This window comes from Cryphonectria parasitica, assembly GCF_011745365.1.
Source record: "Cryphonectria parasitica EP155 unplaced genomic scaffold M406scaffold_6, whole genome shotgun sequence".
Classification (NCBI taxonomy): domain Eukaryota; kingdom Fungi; phylum Ascomycota; class Sordariomycetes; order Diaporthales; family Cryphonectriaceae; genus Cryphonectria; species Cryphonectria parasitica.
This window is the reverse complement of record NW_024468914.1, coordinates 952,074-970,142: the sequence shown is the minus strand read 5'-3', so window position 1 is coordinate 970,142 and position 18,069 is coordinate 952,074. Positions and strand designations below refer to the sequence as shown.

The 18,069-nt window shown below is 51.7% G+C and overlaps 7 protein-coding genes across 7 annotated transcripts; 4 read left to right on the top strand and 3 right to left on the bottom strand.

Annotated features, from left to right (window-relative positions):
- Positions 1 to 222: 222 nt before the first annotated feature.
- On the top strand, positions 223 to 555 carry M406DRAFT_331813 (uncharacterized protein; the record flags this gene model as incomplete). Its single annotated transcript, XM_040920672.1, has 1 exon — positions 223 to 555. One exon carries the CDS (start codon positions 223 to 225, stop codon positions 553 to 555), a length of 333 nt encoding a protein of 110 aa, XP_040774240.1.
- Positions 556 to 743: 188 nt separating this feature from the next.
- M406DRAFT_57319 (uncharacterized protein) lies at positions 744 to 1,415 on the bottom strand. The gene has a single exon (XM_040924584.1). It carries the CDS (start codon positions 1,261 to 1,263, stop codon positions 862 to 864), a length of 402 nt encoding a protein of 133 aa, XP_040774239.1. The 5' UTR covers positions 1,264 to 1,415; the 3' UTR covers positions 744 to 861.
- Positions 1,416 to 1,471: 56 nt separating this feature from the next.
- Positions 1,472 to 2,133, bottom strand: M406DRAFT_356997 (NAD(P)-binding protein; the record flags this gene model as incomplete). The annotated part of the gene is made up of 1 exon (XM_040923570.1): positions 1,472 to 2,133. A coding segment is annotated over exon 1 (618 nt), but the record flags the coding sequence as incomplete, so codon positions are not given.
- A 508-nt stretch (positions 2,134 to 2,641) lies between these two features.
- M406DRAFT_356996 (uncharacterized protein) lies at positions 2,642 to 3,913 on the bottom strand. The gene has a single exon (XM_040923569.1). It carries the CDS (start codon positions 3,900 to 3,902, stop codon positions 2,670 to 2,672), a length of 1,233 nt encoding a protein of 410 aa, XP_040774237.1. The 5' UTR covers positions 3,903 to 3,913; the 3' UTR covers positions 2,642 to 2,669.
- Positions 3,914 to 4,852: 939 nt separating this feature from the next.
- M406DRAFT_73895 (uncharacterized protein) lies at positions 4,853 to 5,546 on the top strand (the record flags this gene model as incomplete). Its single annotated transcript, XM_040925670.1, has 3 exons — positions 4,853 to 4,913; positions 5,001 to 5,029; positions 5,139 to 5,546. The coding sequence occupies 3 exons, from the start codon at positions 4,853 to 4,855 to the stop codon at positions 5,544 to 5,546; spliced, it is 498 nt and encodes a 165-aa protein (XP_040774236.1).
- A 4,907-nt stretch (positions 5,547 to 10,453) lies between these two features.
- M406DRAFT_73894 (transcriptional activator FOSB/c-Fos and related bZIP transcription factor) lies at positions 10,454 to 11,854 on the top strand (the record flags this gene model as incomplete). The annotated part of the gene is made up of 1 exon (XM_040925669.1): positions 10,454 to 11,854. One exon carries the CDS (start codon positions 10,454 to 10,456, stop codon positions 11,852 to 11,854), a length of 1,401 nt encoding a protein of 466 aa, XP_040775006.1.
- Positions 11,855 to 14,081: 2,227 nt separating this feature from the next.
- On the top strand, positions 14,082 to 16,785 carry M406DRAFT_73893 (uncharacterized protein; the record flags this gene model as incomplete). Its single annotated transcript, XM_040925668.1, has 6 exons — positions 14,082 to 14,345; positions 14,417 to 14,616; positions 14,782 to 15,091; positions 15,179 to 15,513; positions 15,672 to 16,004; positions 16,071 to 16,785. The coding sequence occupies 6 exons, from the start codon at positions 14,082 to 14,084 to the stop codon at positions 16,783 to 16,785; spliced, it is 2,157 nt and encodes a 718-aa protein (XP_040775007.1).
- Positions 16,786 to 18,069: the final 1,284 nt, after the last annotated feature.

The window sequence follows — 18,069 nt, the reverse complement described above, 5'->3', positions numbered from 1 at the left end:
TATTCGTGCCCGGCGTGAATTATGGAAAGCAACCCGCAGCAGGTGGTACAGTTCTACATGGACAAGCCCGTGTGAACCCAGCAGGCGCAGCTGGTACGGTGCGACCTCTAAACGTCCATGCCCAGCGATTTGGAGCAGGTGGTTCAACCGTACCAGGCCAAAGCCATGGCCACCCAGTCGGTGTAGGAAGAGACAATCCTGTCATGCCGAGGCCCGTTCACCATGCTCAGCCGGTGGCTGGGTCTGGTGTGGGCGGTAGGGGTCTACGACCAGTTCCTGCAGGGCAGATGCCGCTTCCTGCTGCTCCTGCTGCTCGTCAAGGAGGACCTCGTGGCAATGGGATCCGAGGCGGCTTCATACGAGGACAGGGCGGACGAGGAGGGGATCATGAATATCGAGGTCGTGGAAGAGGGGCCGCAGGTAGTGGATATCGAGGGGTGGGACGAGGAGTCGCGGGTTCTGGGATGCCAAGCCGTGCACGACCAGGGGCACGTGGTCATCAACGAGGTGGCCGAGGAGGTGATGTTGGAAGCCAGAATCGAGGACGAGGTGTAAGACCTGGACATCAACGCGGGGGACGAGGACGTGGCCAAAGAGTCCTTGGCCGTGGCAGAGGTTTGCATCCACCTAGAGGGGCTTAGGCCTGCTTCAGCCATACACCACACATTCGTATTAAGTAGGCGGGCGGCTATTGTCTCGTCTTTGTTCGGTCGGTTTGTATCAAGAAATTCATTGTCGGAGTAACAGAGGTTGGTTGAATTGATGTGATTTAAGTACATTGATAGAAGCACTACGGTACAAAATGAAGTCTTAACATAGTAAATGCGGAATTAGCAGGATCAATCTTAGGAGCGAGATGCCTTACTCCTTTAGACTCTCAACCGCTTCATCAAAATCCTTCAAGATCTTCTCCAGATGATCCATCCTGACCTGAGCGTCCAACAACCGCGGGAAGCGCTCGGCATCGGGCAGCTCTTTCTCAGCAGACCGACCGCCGTCCCACCATGCAGCATAGCGGTCATAGACCCCTCCTACGTTTCGACCCCGGATAAAGAGGTCCTTCTGCCAGTCCAGCCAGTCCCACTCGACGTTGACCACTTCGTCCGTCTCGAGATCATGAATCTCAATCCGGGGCTGGATGTCGTACGAGTCGCCAGAGAAGATATAAGGTCCTGCTGGACTCGTGAAGAGTATGTCACCTTTCTCACCGTGAATGGTCCACTCGAACGCAGGCTGGCCTTTGAATGGCTTGCCGGCCCGCATTATCACGGCCAGCGGCGCCCCTGGAACCACTCTGCCTGTGCCCCTGACATCCTGCAGGTGCCCACTGACCGCCACGTAATCTGGGACGTCCGACTTGACCGTCCTGACCACCGCTCCGTCCCGTCCCAAGATCTTGACCTCGGGGAACAGCACAGCTGACGTGGTTTTGACCGTCGAGGCTTGCAGATCACCGAGCACATCCTGGATGAAGTCGATCGTATGCCCGTAGGTGATCGTAAGTGAGCTCCCGCCAACTTTGCGTTCGGTGAGATAGGCCAGAGGCTCAGGTTGCGAGTCTCGACCGAGCAGGTTTGCGTACAACTTGGCCTCGCTGTTGACAACCTTCCCAATGCGCCCAGAGTCGAGAACCTCCCTCAACTTGGTGAGGATGGGCGCCGCCTGCCCCTGCAGCCCAACAATACTCCTCTGCAGTGCGGCCTTGTGCTTCTCGTTCGTGCCTGGATCGAGCAGCGCGCGGGAGGCTGCTGCTGACGATGCCACAGGCCACTCCACGAAGACTGGCTTCCCTGCCTCGAGCTGGGGTCGAGCAAGAGCCGCGTGGGTGTCGACGCGCGTGCTGACGACGACAAGATCGACGTCTGGATCTGCAGCGAGCGCAGCCGGATCGCCATAGGTCTTTACTGAGCTAGACAATTTAAAGTGTTCCCTTGCGGCTTCGGCTGCTTTGGTGGACGAGTTGAGCAGGGCTACGACTTCATAATGAGTCTTGCCTCGTAGAGAGAGCAGATAGGGAAGATGGCCCTGGGCTGCCCAGGAGGTCGTTGCGTTGGCAGAGAGGCCCACGAGGGCGACACGGATCGGGGCCATATTGAGCAGAAGGATTCTGTGAAGATAGGGAGCAAAGTGTCTTCCGACTTAATCTTGTCTCCCTCCAAAACAATGGTATGAAGAGAGACAGGTTATCCCAATTTATATCACCATAAAAAGAAAAAGGCTGGCGTGGGCTTCGAGTGAAGAGATGACAAATTCAAGCCATTCATTAATCAGCAAGGCCGTGAGGGGATGTGATTCCATGCCACCCTACTTTGGCACCTTGACTGCCTGCGTAGGCGGGGCTGTTCTCATGATTGGAAATCAACCACTGTGAAGCGAATCGAAATAGAGATGGTGCAATACTGCTCGTATGTGGGATGGATGGACAACAGCAGGAAGTGCTGCGCTTCGACTGTGCCACTGGCAGAGGGCATGCCTTGTACGGAGCAAGGGTGCTCAATTCTGGCAAGCACCGAGGTATTCGACCTGTCATATGACATCAAAGATCGACAGTACTCCCTTTGGTACAACGACGCATGCATAGAACTCCATGTGTTGGTTGCGATGTCATACTGGGGAGGATGAATCAATCGGGAGTTGGACGCACAGGCGAGACTCTCAATTCAGTGCCGCTACTCTGCCGAGACCTCCACTCTTTCCTGAATGACCCTCCGCAGGACAAGCTGCGCAGTTTTGGGGTCAATCCTCTCCGCGGGTCCCTCCCTCATCATCTTGCCGACAAGGCGCTGTAGCTGACCTTCTGGGTATTTCTTCACTTTGCCCGAAAAATAAGGCTCGAACTTGTTTACAAGCGCCGTTTCCTCGCCCTCCAGAACCTGGTTGGCCAACTCATCGTACTCCTGCGGCGTGAGCCTGCTGAACCAGAGGCCCTCTCTGTCGACTGCCTCCTCAATGCTGGCATAGCTCTCGGGTGATGCACTGTCGAGGGCACCACGGAACACAGCGAAGAGAAGGTCCTTCGCCACGCCTGCGGAAATCCGACCTTCATGAAGGAAATATAGGATATCTGCGAGATGTACGGCCGGAATACGTGAGCACTCCCCCTTAGGCGTCATGCCTAAAGATTCGACCATGCCTTCAGCGGTGACGTTACGGTCAGAAGTGAGGCGACCGAGCTCATGGAGGACCCAATTGCATGCTAGAGCCGCACAATTTTCGGTCCAATTGTCCTCCAGACGGTTCTGCAGGTGTTGAACAACGTTGTAAAAGTACTCGAGCCTGCCACCATCGTCCAGAAGCATCAGAGCCATGGCGTCCTTGGCCTTGATGCCCCACTGGCTGCTCAACTCGTCCACCTCAGAGTCAGGCAGCATACCCATATTGTCTCGAAGATGTGAGACCAGAGTATTCCCAATGTACAGTGGTGCTAGATCTGGGTCTGGCATGTATCGATAGTCCACCTCGCCCTCCTTTCCGCGCAGCCGTGTCGTCTCCGTGCCGCCGATGGACCAGCCACGGGTCTCGCCGAGAATGACGCCGCCCTGTTCGAGGACTTGGATCTGCCTGTCCCTCTCGGCAATGATAGCGTCCTCCACAGCCTTGAAAGAGCTCAGGTTCTTGATCTCCGTCCTCTGGCCCAACGGAAGGGTCTGCCACGACGGCTGGCCTTTCCTCCTTACACTGACATTGACATCGGCTCGCAGACCACCGGCTTCCATCCCGCTGACACAGGCGTCCACGGAATTGAGGTAATGCTGGATCTTCCGCACCAGCGCGGCAGCTGTCCTTGGGTGATGGATCTCGGGCCTGGTAATGATCTCAATCAACGGCACGCCGACCCGGTTGAAATCCACCCACTGCACACCATCGGGTCTCGCAACGGTCTTGGCGGTATCTTGCTCCATCTGCACTTGTTGTATGCCAATCGTGATGGCATCGCCATCCTCGTCGGCGATCCCATCCCTTTGGTATAGCCTGATGTGACCATCCCTCGCAAAGGGTTCGTGGAACTGTGTAATCTGATACCCGCCTGGCTGGTCCCACCAGAAGTAGTGTTTGCGATCCCATCTGCTCGTCGCCTGTATGTTACAGCTCAAGGCCAAGGCGGCACGCACAGCGGGGATGAGAGCGTCCTGCTGGAAGAGAGGCTGGGAGCCCGGGGTGGCGAGGTCGAAGAGCGCAACGCGCGTGTTGGGAGCGTCGGCTGGCAGAGGGGTTGAGGCATGGGAGAATAGCTTATATGGGGTGTTAAGCTGGGCGTGGATCTCGATGCCGACGGTGAGCTCCCACCCGTCGACAGTCTGCCTGCGGGTGGTGGGTGCCTTCTTCTGGGCCTTGAGAGAGGCCTTGAGAAGCTTTCGCAGGGGCACCTGGCCAGATGGTGGGGAGAGAGGTGATCCCTCCTGGCTCAGTGGAGTGGACTCAGCCTTTGTCGATGATGTGTGGTGATATCTGGAGGAGGAGGAGAGAGAAAGGCGACGAGTGCTAGACTGTCTGGAAGAGAAGGTTGAGGTGCATATCTTGTTTTGAGCAAGATGAAGGCAGCCCCGCTGAGAGAACTGTCCAGTGAAGAGGTATCTGCTCAGCTCTTGAACAGGTATAGGAGGCATCATGACAGAGAGTGTAAGGTTGTATGTATTGCAAGCCCGTTCACCTCTTCAAAGTCCAGCAAGCTGTGCAATTTACCTTGTGACAATTAAACAGTTGGGATTAAGTAAGCTCTAAGCTTGAAGCTCCGAGTTCATTTTGCACCCACTAGGGAAGGTAGCATGGGTACTGATGAATTTAGGTAATCAAGCACCAAAGTCTCTGGAAAGGCCCATGAGACTGGCAAGGTAGTCCCTGTTCAGCGCTCATGGGGGATGACGTAGACCCACCAATCCCGCCTGACCCACCAGCCCCCCAGATGCTATCATGTTAGTAATCCCATGTATGGATTCGAGTGTCCTGAAAATCAGGCCATTTCGGAATCAACAGTCACTTCTGACTTATCGCCACTGCAGATCAGGGTCCAGGGACTTTTTGGCCAAAGGTATGGGATTTTTGCAAATCTGATCAGAATCCTCTAGGAACAAGATCTATCTTGGCAGTCAGTGGCTGCCTGTGGTTCTGTTCAGGCTCACACTACTCATTGACATTAGACACACTTTCGCTCTCGTCTCTCTTTGTCTTTCCCTTGCACACCGGAGAGTCTTCCTGTACAGCTCAACTCGGCCAAGACGACAGGTCATCTACGTCAACAACTTCAACCACGGAACCACGCACACGCAGGACAGGCAAACACAGCCGCGATGAGCAAGAGCACCAAATCCAAAGCGTCAGGGTCGGACCAGATCCCAGCGAACTGGACCGCCCAGCGTCCTCACAAGTACTGTGGCAAGATGGATGCCGCCAGCCCGCGCAAGAAGAAGGCCAACAAGACACACCACTGCGAGGCCTGCGCTGCTATCAAGGCCCACTCACAAATCCTCGACTCCAAGGCCACAGCCAACCGCCGTGGGGAAAAGATGGGCTGGTTAGCTGGTGACGGGGATGGTGGCTGGGACTGAGCGTGAACTAACGCCACGAGCAACGCAAGAAAAAAATGAGAGCAGCACCGATATATCGATCTATGGTTCTTTCCACGGCGCACCTATAAACTCATCGCCCGGTGGATGGGCGTCTTTGGAGTTTCCGAGACCCCATTCTCAGCCTCCTGGTCGTCCTAGGATGGTGCCTGCGGCAGCAGCTTCCCCCTTCCCCAATCATGCGCTCGCAGAGCGACCGAGTCGCCTCCGAGCAGATGACAACACTGGGGCTGTGCTCATCTCCTCCTGATCTGCGAGATGAGCATATTTCAAAGCAACAACTCGTGCTGTTTGATATTGAACTATGTCGCAATGCACGCGTCCGCTCGCCGCTTCGATGTGGGATCGTTTATGACAGCCACCGAGACCTCTTTTCCCGATCGATCACCACTCGAACGATTCGACGACCTTTGTATTATACACCTCCGTGGAAAGTATCTCGGAGACGGCTGCCATGAAGCACACAGGCAGTGTACAGGATGGTGGGAGGAGGTTCGTGTGGTCGGAGCTATTTTGTTGGATACATTGTCGAGCTGTCCCAGCGGTCTGAAGACGTTGGAGTCACGAAGAGTATGGGTCAGCGCGTCCTTCAAGTCGGGAAGTTCTGTTTCCTAGAAGAATTCATCAGTTAGACGCGTCTCTAGAATCATCAAAGACACAAGAGTTATCAAGAAGCAGGAAATAGAATCTTATTGACATTGACACACCTATTGTTGAAGCCAGCGGTTGTCATGATGCTTGAAGAGAACCTCTATGACACATGACGGAAGGCAGGTCTGCGTAGATTGAGAGCGATGTTGGGAGAAGCTCTTTGGGAGGTGGGCGGGTTAGAGCAATACTAGAGGTGGATGATGCCACATGTCGGTGGCAGGCTTAGGCACCTGGGTATAGTTACGCGTGGGGTCTGTGATGTAGGTGATGCAGGTAGCGTGTGCATTTTAGGGACAGAGGGGGGGAGGGGAGGGTTTCCGCATAAAACGTTGAAAATGTATGATTCGTGAGCATCAAAGATATTTTCAAGTTGACAACAAGAACATCAAACAGCACAGACCACTTGTGTACACGAAACGTGTAAACAAGGTGGATAAAAAATCATCCCAAGTGGGGAAAAAGAAAGAACAAAAAGAGTACCAAGCTGACACCAGGATCGTGCACTGGGTCGAGAAGGGGTAAAGACCAGAAGCAAGTTCTTCAGCCACGTAAATCTGCAGAGCGGGATCTCCTTCCGATGGAACGTGACATTTGACGAGCTTGAGACGGGAAATTGATGATAATGCTAACATCCTTTGTAATGCCTGACTGTCACAAGGCGAAGATCCAGTTATTTAAAGAGCTTTACGTTGCAAGTTGTTTGATCTTTCGAGGGTTCTGCTCGCCCTGAGATCTAGGGCATATTGCCGCCGCAGGTTCAGCCGTACGTGAAAAAGAACATCTGCACGACGTTTTCCACCTACAATGCAGTGTTCACCACAAAAGTCGCTGCTAGTACTATAGTACAAGCTGTTGCGTACTTTAGTGACCAGGTGTACTGGTCACTGCGTCACGCTTTTCCAACGTACATTGACATCCACCTGATTGAAGTCCAGCGATTTCTTTTCTCACCGGATCATGTAGCACAATGGACTACATTCTTGAGCTGGACGGGATACTTATGTATAGAGGAGCTAGTTGTGGTGTACTAGCCCCGCCCCCTTCTGAAGAGCAGTGATCGTTGTCACAGCCTGGCGTCTCTAACACCGGGGTTCTCGAAGGGAGAAGGAAACTCGATGACTCCCAAGTTAAGAATCGCTCCATGCACAAAAAATACCAATATCCATATGGAAAAGTATTCAGGTTCTTGCCAAAAGCCCTCTTCTTTTCGATATATAGAGATATAAAATTACCAACATGATTGCTCTTTGCTTCGTCACCCCAGTAGCGTTTTGTTGAAGACCACGCCCCTGGACAAAAGTGGAGGGACTACGAATGGGTGCAAGCAGCAGACCCTGGAGAGGCCGACGGTGGTATTGAGGTACCTGTCTGCCGTGGACTTTGTGCCATACTCACTGGAAGATGTCTGGAGTTCCGGCTGGTAAGCAACAACCTGCATGATACTTCTGAACGAGGCTACAGGCCAGTGCCACACTCGCCACCACCGCTTTCGCTTCCGCTTCAGTGGAAACTAATCGCATCAAATAAATGTCTTCTAGGCCGCTAGTCAAGGTTCATCAAGGAAATGTTACGCAAAATCTTTCTGATTCTATTAAGACCAGGGGCGTGTGTATACAGACGTCTCCTGCAGATGGGGGTGACGGGGGTGGAGAGGGGAAAGCGCTTCACGAAAAAGCAACCCTCCCTTCGTGTCGGCAAGCATGGAACACACCACTGTGGGCTGGAAATGGTGGCCGTAGTAAGGTATCCGCCTGGACGCCAGTGCTCTGGCACAGACAGGCGCCAGAAGAAAACAAGAACATGACAATCGCAATAACATCAGAAATCTAGTCTTTCTGAGAATGAACATCAATATGTATTTATACGACTTAGTCTACCAGCACAGGCTCCTTGAAAGTCTTATGCGCAGAGGAGCAGACGGTCGTTTAAGCTTTGATTCTACCGCGCGCTCACACTTCCAAAATCATCTCTCGACGGAGCTCGAGAGTCAGGGACATCTATCAAACACATTGGTAAATCCCACTGGGACTCACGTGCGTTATGGACTTGCGACCCACCACAACTCCCACATGGGAAGTCATCGTCAAAGGATGCCCACGTTTTTGCCTGCCGCCATGTACATGCCACAGCAAGGTGAAGTGTCAGTGAAACCTCTAGAATTTAGTGCCATTGCGAGTGGGGTTCTGCAATTAGATCAGTTTCTCAGAACTTGCATGAAGAGCAGTGATCATCCCGTTGGGCGATTTCCTACTCTGTGCGAGCGGGGGAATAGAAGGCGGAAATCTGACTGATGTGACCTTTGTTGTTTAGGCTGTTTTACCCCTCCTGGGCTGTCGTGCTGGGGTGGATTTGTTGTCGTGGTTTGCCTGGCCACTCCAGTCTGTTTACTGGTTTGTTTTCCCTATCTTCCGTCCCCATCCCTTCTTTCCCTCTTGTGTCTCCTCCACCACACTCCTTTCCTATCTTCTTTCTCTCTCTTTAAACGACTGGCCCTTCCTCTGAATTATCATCTGGTGTGCTCTATTGTATCTTGCAACCAGGCAGAACAAAGGGAGAGGGCTGAAAGAGAGGCAAAAGAGAGAGGAAAAAAAGAACGCAACCTGATCTCCGCGATCACGATCCTGCCAACGCCCCCCTGGCCAATCAGAACAATGTTGCTGGTGGAGAGGCTTTGGTGACAGGTGATTGGTAGGCTTGTTCTCCATAAGTATAGAGTACATGGTTGGTGTAGAAGAATAAACAGTGGGATCAGGAAAATGTCCCTGTGAAGTGTCGCATCCGCGTCTGAAAATTAATGCGGGTATGTTTACACAGCCGTGGTCAACAAGTTTCTGCTACTCCCATCTTTCCTTCCCCTCCCTTCTTTTGAACGGGGCTTCTTCTCTCGAAGGTGTTGCCCTGCTTCAGCGTACGCGTGAAAATGCTGTTACAGGGCGAGATAATACTGGATTTTGTACGATGATTTGAAACCTCCTTCCCAGTTCATCATTTCAGTATGACAGGTCATATATCCAACAGCATGACGAGATGGCCAAATGACTAGCAGACGCCTGACTTCCGAAGTTTTTTCATCGCCAGACCTCCACTCTTGCTCAAACCGTTAGATCCACCGAGGCTACTGGAGTGATACTCTGTGTGCGTATGTGTAGGTGTGTGTGTAAAATGGTGGTGTGTAGGTGTGCTGTGTAACCTAGTGGTGTGGTGAGCCTACAGCTTGGGTGTGTGCGTCCCCCTCGTTTGCCATGGACCCCTTCAAAGATCGCCTTCTAGAAGGCGTACCTGACGACACCCTCTCTTTGATCAGCACAGAGAGATCTTGGCGTTCTGAAGCAAGATGCCCCATCGACGCTGATGTCGAATGCCCCGATTGCTCTTTAACCTCCTCATGTCTTTTTATTGCATTGTTTTTTTGCCTACTTTCTCATGTCCTTTTTCCTCCTTAATCCCCTTCTCTTGAAGTCCTCGTGTAGCTACCTTTCTGTATTTTCCCCGCTGTCTCTCGGCCTATGAGGTTGTTGATTGCCTGCTCAAGTTTGGGCTTGATCCAACAATAGAAGTAAATGTTAGGTTCTCGACGAAGAGCAACGAGACCTCGATAACATCTTGTGTTCAGGCATCACTTAACAGCCTCCTGTGTTGCCCAGGGAGCTAACGCACTGACGTGCTGGCCTCGACGAGGCCCTCTGTTTCGGACAGGCAGCAAAGCACTCACGGAGCTTCCCATACCCCCATTTTCCCCCTCTTCCCAACCAATAGGACCCTGGCCTTCCTGCTCACGGCACCGGCGCAGAAGGCTTTGTCCTTGCTTGTGCTGCACTTGAAAACACGACAGACACCCCCGGTGTGTGTAAGCTACCTCACTGCTCCCTTCGAGCGTTCCTCAGGTCTTCGTTCTGAAGAACGTGGGGTTTCGTTTGCCAGTCTAGCGAGGGCTTGTTGGTGTGTCTGAAACCCAGAAGTGAAAAGAAAACGGAAAACCACCCTATGCACTTGCGAATCCCGAGTCACCCCTTGCTCTGCCAACCTCCCCTTGGACATCGACCACCTATCGTGAAGACGCGTTGAATTTTTTCCAACCGTCTCGTTGATCCTTTCTTACATTCTCGTTCATGTGTCTGCCAGGGCAAACCACAACATCAGCTCACGGGAAGAGAAGACATTGAGCGTACTGTAGAGCAAGCCTTTTCTCTGTTGGGTAACAGATACGAAAGAAAACCCAGGAAAAACAAACGAGTACAATGGGCGACACTCACGCCGGCCAGGGCACTGCGTCCTTTCCAGTGTCCCTACGACCATCGCCTCCACGCCAAGACATTCTGTCTAGCCAAGTGTCTGTCGAGCTGGCTGAGTTCCAGGCACGCCGTGGCAGGTACATAGACGGTCACTTTGTGCAGCTCACCTCCCCTGACGACCTCGATATTCTCGTGGGACCGACAAATGAATCCTTCGTTGCCGAAACGGCCTCCCAGTACCAATTCGCCTCAGACGACGACAGCATCCGTTCAAACTGCCCTCCCACCGAACATGTCGACTTCGCACCAATGAGCCAGCACATGTCTCCATGCTCGATGCCAGACTTTCCTCTCAGCAATGATCGTTCTTATGACACTGGTTTGTTCGAAGCTGGTTCTAACTTCGCCTCCTTTGCAGCACCACCTGCCACCCACACCAACGATCAAACTTGTCGTGTCCAAGCCACGACAGCTTGTGGGGATAGGTTGACTGGTGCTGTGCCACATCCTGCGAACGTCGACATGGGATCCAACATTCTCAACTTCCACCCAGGGCCCTTCACATATCGGCAGAACAGGGATTGCTCTGTTCAGCCAATGCAGTCGATCTCAGACCAGCGACCCTTCGAGATTGGCATGATCACGACTCCCTATAGTCCCGAATTCTCTGAGAACCGCGATGCGACCTTAGCCAAAACGTCGCCATCGAACCCGAGCGTCGACCCAGCACAGCTGAACCTCCGATCCGCAGAAGAAGCAGCGCCAACATCGGCACGTAGCACCAGAAAGAAGAGTAAGACCTCAAAACCTGCGGAGGAACAGGTTACGCGGCCTCAGGACAAGAAGAAGAAGACGAAGAAGAAGACTGTTGAGACTCAAATCGCTCCCCATGATCTCCCCAAGCCCAGTCCTGAAGATCGTGAGGGCGAGCATTCCCTCGCACCAGCCTCCTCGGGCAATCAGCAGGTCGCAGGCAGCAGATCACCGCAGCAGCGACCTACACCGCGTCGAAGCCGTACAGCTCCTAGTGCTATGCCACCTATAGGGCAAGATCGAATAGCACAGGATCGAGAGTCGAAACTCCTCCGCCGGCGCAAGACTGCGAACAACATCCGGGCTCGGTCCAAGGCCGCAAAAGAGGAGCTCGAGGCCAAGTTCGAGGTCGCGAAGGGCGAACACCAAAATCTTGAGGCCATGGCCACGGAGCTCAAAGAGGAGGTCTTGCAGCTGAAGAACGAGATACTACGGCACGGACGGTGCGGCCACAAAGAGATTCAGCAATACCTGGAACATACGGCCAAACAAATTGTTTCAAACGCCAGCGCCCGACCGTATTCGTACTTGACGACCTCGTCATCGATGATGGCGCATGCTGGACACGACTCAGTTGACAATGTACACAAATAACAAGGGTCGCGGTGACGTCGGCTTCAGAAGGGAAGAGGAAGAGCTCAGGCGTTGTCGTTTGGTAAAAGAAGATGACTCGCCTTGAGGACAACATGATACCTTGCCATGGTTGCAGAAGGTGTGAATGAGACGGGGGGGAAGCGGTATGGGGAGGTTGAATCATATGATACCCTCGATACCCCTTGACGGGGAGGAAAAGAGAAACGCTATCACGATGGAGCATGAGCAAGGAACAAGTCAAGGAACATCAACAGGTCTTGAAAGCGATGGGCAATGTGCCAGACAAACAAAGAGTCGGTGTAGAACGGATCTGCACTGAAAAGAATGGCAAGAAGACATGGAGACTGGCTAAGGTCCTGGAGAGAAGATATGTATTCATATCTTTGGACAAGAGGAATAGGAGTGTGCATTGTGCTTCAATGGAGAAATCGCATAGGAACCATCGATTACAATCAACATCAGCAGGCTAGTTGGAACTCTGAAGTCGAAATCATGCGATGCACTCGACTAACATTTGTTGCTCTTTGAGAAATACTCAGCAGATTCCTCTCAGGTTTTATTCAAGTGTTCATGGTTATAGTCGTGATCGTGATGCTCGTACGATCATTAAATGGCTGTCCACCTATGCCACGTGCCTGGAACGTCTCTGACGACGCATAATGACAAGCTTTTACTATTTGTGCCATTTTACTTCTTGTTTCGTTGGCACATGACAATGACGATGCTGCAAGGGGCGAGATGCATTATGGGCGTACTGTAGGATTGCGGTGCCATGTGGACATCGCTGACCTTGTCTCAAGGCGTAGGGGCGAAGAGATCGTGTGTTCGGTCGATGCCGCTCATAGTACAATGACGTAAGAAGTTAACGGATAGGGGAGGCGAGAAGGGAGAAAAAGGGGAGGCGGAACCGAAACAGGATTGTGTACAGAATTTAAATAAAACCCCCATGTTGCATGTCTGTTGCCTTTTTTCTTGTTTTTTTTTTTTTGTTTTTTTGCCCCCTAGCATCTGTTACTTACTGTCCCCACCAGCCAGACCCTGCCCCCTTCCACCCTCCCGAAAGACAACCAAGTCTCTTCATGTTCATACTTTCGTTAGTACACAGTGTTTACCCGCCTATCGAATCTTCTGAACTAGGAACAGCAATCCAAAACGAATGAATCCGAGGATGAATCCTCTTGGAAGCGGTAGCCACAAAGGCTTTGTGCCTATTCTACCTGCCCGTGGAGACAACAACTCCATCGAGACCGGCAACGATGACCAGGCGCCCAAGGGGACGGCCTCTGACGCCGCCTCGAAAAAAAAGAGGAAAGCTGGAGGAGGGCATTTTGCCTGTGATGCTTGCCGTATCAGGAAAACAGCAGTACGCCTTCCCGTTTCGTTCTTTCGTCTCACTCCCGGAAGTCTCATATCTAGTTCCGGTTCGTGGACTCGATCTTCTTGTTTGATACCCCATCCTTGGCATGTTTCTATAAGTCAGCCCTATGACCCACTCTACTGCATTGACCACACCGCGGAGGATGCAACACACAGATATCTAGTGATTTAGCGGTTAAGACTTCTAAGCTTTAGGGTACCATCACTCCTTACATCCTCAGCAGGGTCGAAAGTAAGGCTCAGTCTGGTTGATCTATTCTCTCGCCCAGGCATACTAAAAGGAGCACTCAAGAAAGAAGAGGTTCAAGGAACAAGCACCAGTACCTCTCATGTTCTGGGTTGTATACAAAAACCATCCTTTCTTCACCAATATCCGTCGACGTGGGCTCCAGAATGCTATCATCACTCTTTACGGAGCCGTCGTTGCGCCAGATTTAACACACTTGCACTCACAGGGCTGATCTCTACTGGGTAAGTACCTATCTATATCTGCACGAATGGCTTTGCACATAAAGTTTACACGCACCAGAACTTAGGCCTTCACATCTTGCTCTTCTCATTGGATCATACACTTAGCCTCATGATCTGTCAGTTTTGTCCAGCAAAAGAACCTTCTAGCAGCAGTATCTACAAACACATCTCCTCCTCTCATGTTGCCTTCTTATTGGTGGGCTTCAGAAAAAGCCAGGGCCAGTGCTGGTGGCACAAGCTTATGGCCAACCCCTCTCATCCTCTCTCGCCTGACAGTGGGTTTGGGAGAACATGATGAACCTTAACCCAGGGGATTGGAAACTTTGTCTATTGGCCGTTGGCATGCTACATTCCACGTCTGCTTCTGGTTTGCTAATCAATGGAGATTTCACAGTGCAATGGCGAACCACCATGTCCGTCCTGTGTAAGACGCAAAACAGAATGTGTTTTTACTCAACGAGAAACTGGTATTGTGGAGAAGCAGAGAGCCGATCTCGATCGTCTGCGCAAGGAGAACAATGACTTGCGCATGCAACTCGCAAGCGGGAACTTGAAGACTGTCGACGGCCTCGAGTCATCTTCAAATGAACAAGCCCTCGTCCCCTTCCATCAGATCGAAGCAGCGAAGCCTAGCGAGGCTGCAGTAAGTGCTCCATAACTTGCATCCCCAGAGAAATGACAATTTCCAGCCAAATAATTACTGACCATTCAAAGATGGCTCCGCTACAGATGGTAATCACTACGGAAGACATCGATGTGCCGTCAAGCCAAAGTTTGGAGTTTGAGCTCATGGCTCGGTACTCCTTTGGGTACTTGACACCATTGATTTACAACAAGATGTCTGTGACGACTTTTCGTCCAGCAAGTGACTCTCCGATGTACACGCCCAGTCGCGACAGCCGAACCGGCTCAATGTGAGTATCATTCACCATGGGCGGATAGCCAGCCTACACTATGATATGGAGAAGTCTCTCGACTCCTGCAAACCATATTCAGTGTCTTGACTTCTCTAGATTATCTAATTCCTCATTCCAGAGCTGGTACCAAAGAGATGAAGAACAAATGCTAAACATCGTTAGACTGAGCAACGACCAGTCTTCAATCTCCCCAACCGAACGTCACGGACCTCACACAGCGCTTTCGCCCAACGACTCCATTGGAGATCTCTACACGGTCTGCGACGAACGATTGAGGCACTTCGAGGTGCATCAATGGCTTCAGACCGAAGTTTCCACTGTACTCGCGTCTCGGGCCATATCGCATTATCTCGTTACAGATCATCCGACACTGGGCCTGTTCGATGCTGACCTCTTCCTCGGAGATCTCGTATCTCGCAAGACCGAGTTTTGCTCACCTCTACTCCTCAGTGCTCTTCTCTCCTTGGCATGTGTATGTTTCCCTTTCCCTGTGTATAGAATATGCTAGCTCTGATCCGTCTCCTTCAATGGCTGGAGTACTTGGATTGACTTTTCTCAGCAAGGATATACCGCATTCGAGCCCCAGGCTGCCGGGTTAAGTCACGAGTTCTTCGCCGAGGCAGAGCAATTGTATAACGAAGAGAAGACAGTCGCGCCACAGTATGGTACTGCCATCATGACAGTGGCCGCTCTTCAACTCATGAGTGTGGCTGCGACGTGTCACGGCCGCCAGGCAATCGCACATCAATATCTACATTATGGGATCCAGCTTGCAGGTGACAATGGGTTGTTGGCCGTAAACGAGGGGCAATCTGCCAGAAGTTGGTTGGACGACCATGTCCTCTGTGTTCGAGCTGCCTCGCACACAGCTTGGGGAACGTTTTGCATGGCAACGTGAGTTGAATCAATGTGAACTGATCTTTCTCTTCCTTGATTGCCTCCCCAGCCTCTGAATACCCTGTTTATGGTCGGGCGTTGCCATTCAATGTCTTCTGCCCCGTACTAGCACTGAGAATCCTTGGACTGACATTGATGGGGGTCTTGCATGGCAGACTTCGTGGGATGAATTACCACCGATCTTATATCGACATACAGCCATGGCTCCCAATTCCAGGCACTGTCATTGAGCGTACGAACGCTGAGTCTATTGCGTTCCATCTGCCAGACTATATGGGTCAAAGTTTCACCCAACTATGCAGACTTACGCCTATAATCCGCGAGATACTGGGACAATACTACGACAGCGGAGATCGCATCGCGCCTACACTCCGCAGCTCTCCAGAATTTGCCGAGAAAATATACAGCAGGCTGCTGGCATGGTCAGACACACTGCCTCTGAGCATGTCCCGGGCTCAGAACATGCCTCACCATGCTGCAGTCCTCCAGTACTAAATCACATATCCCTTTCTGATCCACATTGCTAGGGACAAGCTAACGCCATATTCTTGTAGCATTTGTCTGCATACGGCCATCGCTGACCTCTTCCGACCACTGCTCTACCGCACTATACCCCGCCCGCTGAATGTAGGCCGATGTACCGCAGACAAACGGACGTCAGAAGACGTATACATGGCCTCGATCAACCAACTCAAGCACCTCGTCCTAATTTTCCGAACACAATACGACTGCTCCCCCAGATCGCACACATGGCAAAACGCGCTGTTGTACGTCGCGAATGCCTGCGTTCCCCTGCACTCCAGCCTATCCCACACGGCACAACTCCAAGATCCGAGCGTGGACGTGGAGGCGAGCAGGAAGATCGAGGGCATAGCTCGCCGGAAGTGGTTCCTGGCTTGTGTCGACGGCTACAAAAATCTGGCCTCGAACTTCGTCTTCGTCCAGGAAATATTGACGGGCCTGCTCAGCATGGCCGTTATGAGGGGCATAGTCACCACCTCTGAGGTGGACACTATCTTGGAGGTGGTGAGGGTCGACGCGCCACACTTTCCTCAGGTTCACCTCCAGCAACAACGACCACACGCTGGTCAGGCTTCTTCAGCAGGCGGCGTGGAAAGCCCACTGTTTGAGAGGTTTGGGGAAGGAAATTCGTTCATTGTTGACCTCAATCTGGCAGTGATGCATCCAGATGGCGCGTCTGTCACGGCTACGACGCAGAGTCTTAGCAATATGAATCTGAGTATGACGCATGGATCGGTAGAGCAATAACGACAGCTTTTGTCTGCTGGCAGAAGCAGAGGGTCAGAATAGTATACATTGGTCGACCAAACAGGGTCTGGACTTTCTTTCAGGAGAATGCAAACAAGTTATTTTGTTGGATTTCAATTTGCGAAGGTATGCCAAGTTACAACAACAAAACAGGGCATGACAAGCAAAGCGGGCCCTGAGAGACTGCGACATTATGCAGAGATAGACTGATATTCCGATTATTTCTTGTAACACGATGGCCTCAGCAATACTCAGGCTAAGAAGGGGAGTCATTAGAAGGTACGGTCATGATGTTTAATCAATAGACAACGCAGCTTGTTTAACTGGGTCCAATTGTATCAAGGGCATAGGAATCGTGACATGGGTTGAGTTGGTAGTATTGTGATACGAGTTAACATCGGACCTTCAGCATCGAACTCTGTGCATACAGTTGGAAGAGGTGAAGATACGAGGATGCGAACTTGCTATTGGTTTCAAAGGAAATAATACCAAAACCTGTCTGATGAGTTTTTCAAATAGACCTTCTCGACATAAAAGTCTATGACTCGCAAGAGCAGGAAATAATCCATTCACAGCGCCAGGGTATGCTTGACAGGTTAGATAATTTCCGAAGGCAAGTGTGCTGGCCATCATAACGTGCTTCAAAGAAGTCGAGTCTCGTATATCTCGTGCGCCTGTAGCACTGGACCGAAGAACCTCCTCTGTGGCACGTTTCGAGCCCAATCAATACGAAAATCAGGCAGGATTCAGATTGATGAGGGCGGGCGCTACGGTAATTTCAGAATCACACGCTGAAAGAAGAAAGAATATCCGCCCTTGTCCTAAGGGCCACACGACCCTGTAACGCTGTCCTACTCGGGAGCCCACAGAAGTCTTCCTCAATTTTCTAGAAGGATTTCTGGGGACAAACCGTCAAGGCCAAATCGTTCCAGAAACACAACCATGCTTCTTTTCGGTACCTGCGTGACACGAAGGAGCACTGGTGGGACGTTGCACTATTATACCATGCATGACGAATAATAAAGGTACGCATCCGGGATGGATGAAGAATGTCAGCCTCTCAGCAGATAATGGTACAGAGTAAGTATGTGACAAACGAGCACTACGAACCAGCCCTTTAGCAAAAGGCGTGCACTTATCACTCATATGCTCGTGGAGAACTCCCGAGATGAAGTCACAATCTGAGGTCAAGCTACTTTTGCTAGAGAACTGCTCTTGATTTGTTACCCTCGTCAGCTAGCCAAAGCGACACTGAATGGTGCTCTATTCGGTGAAAAGAGTGCA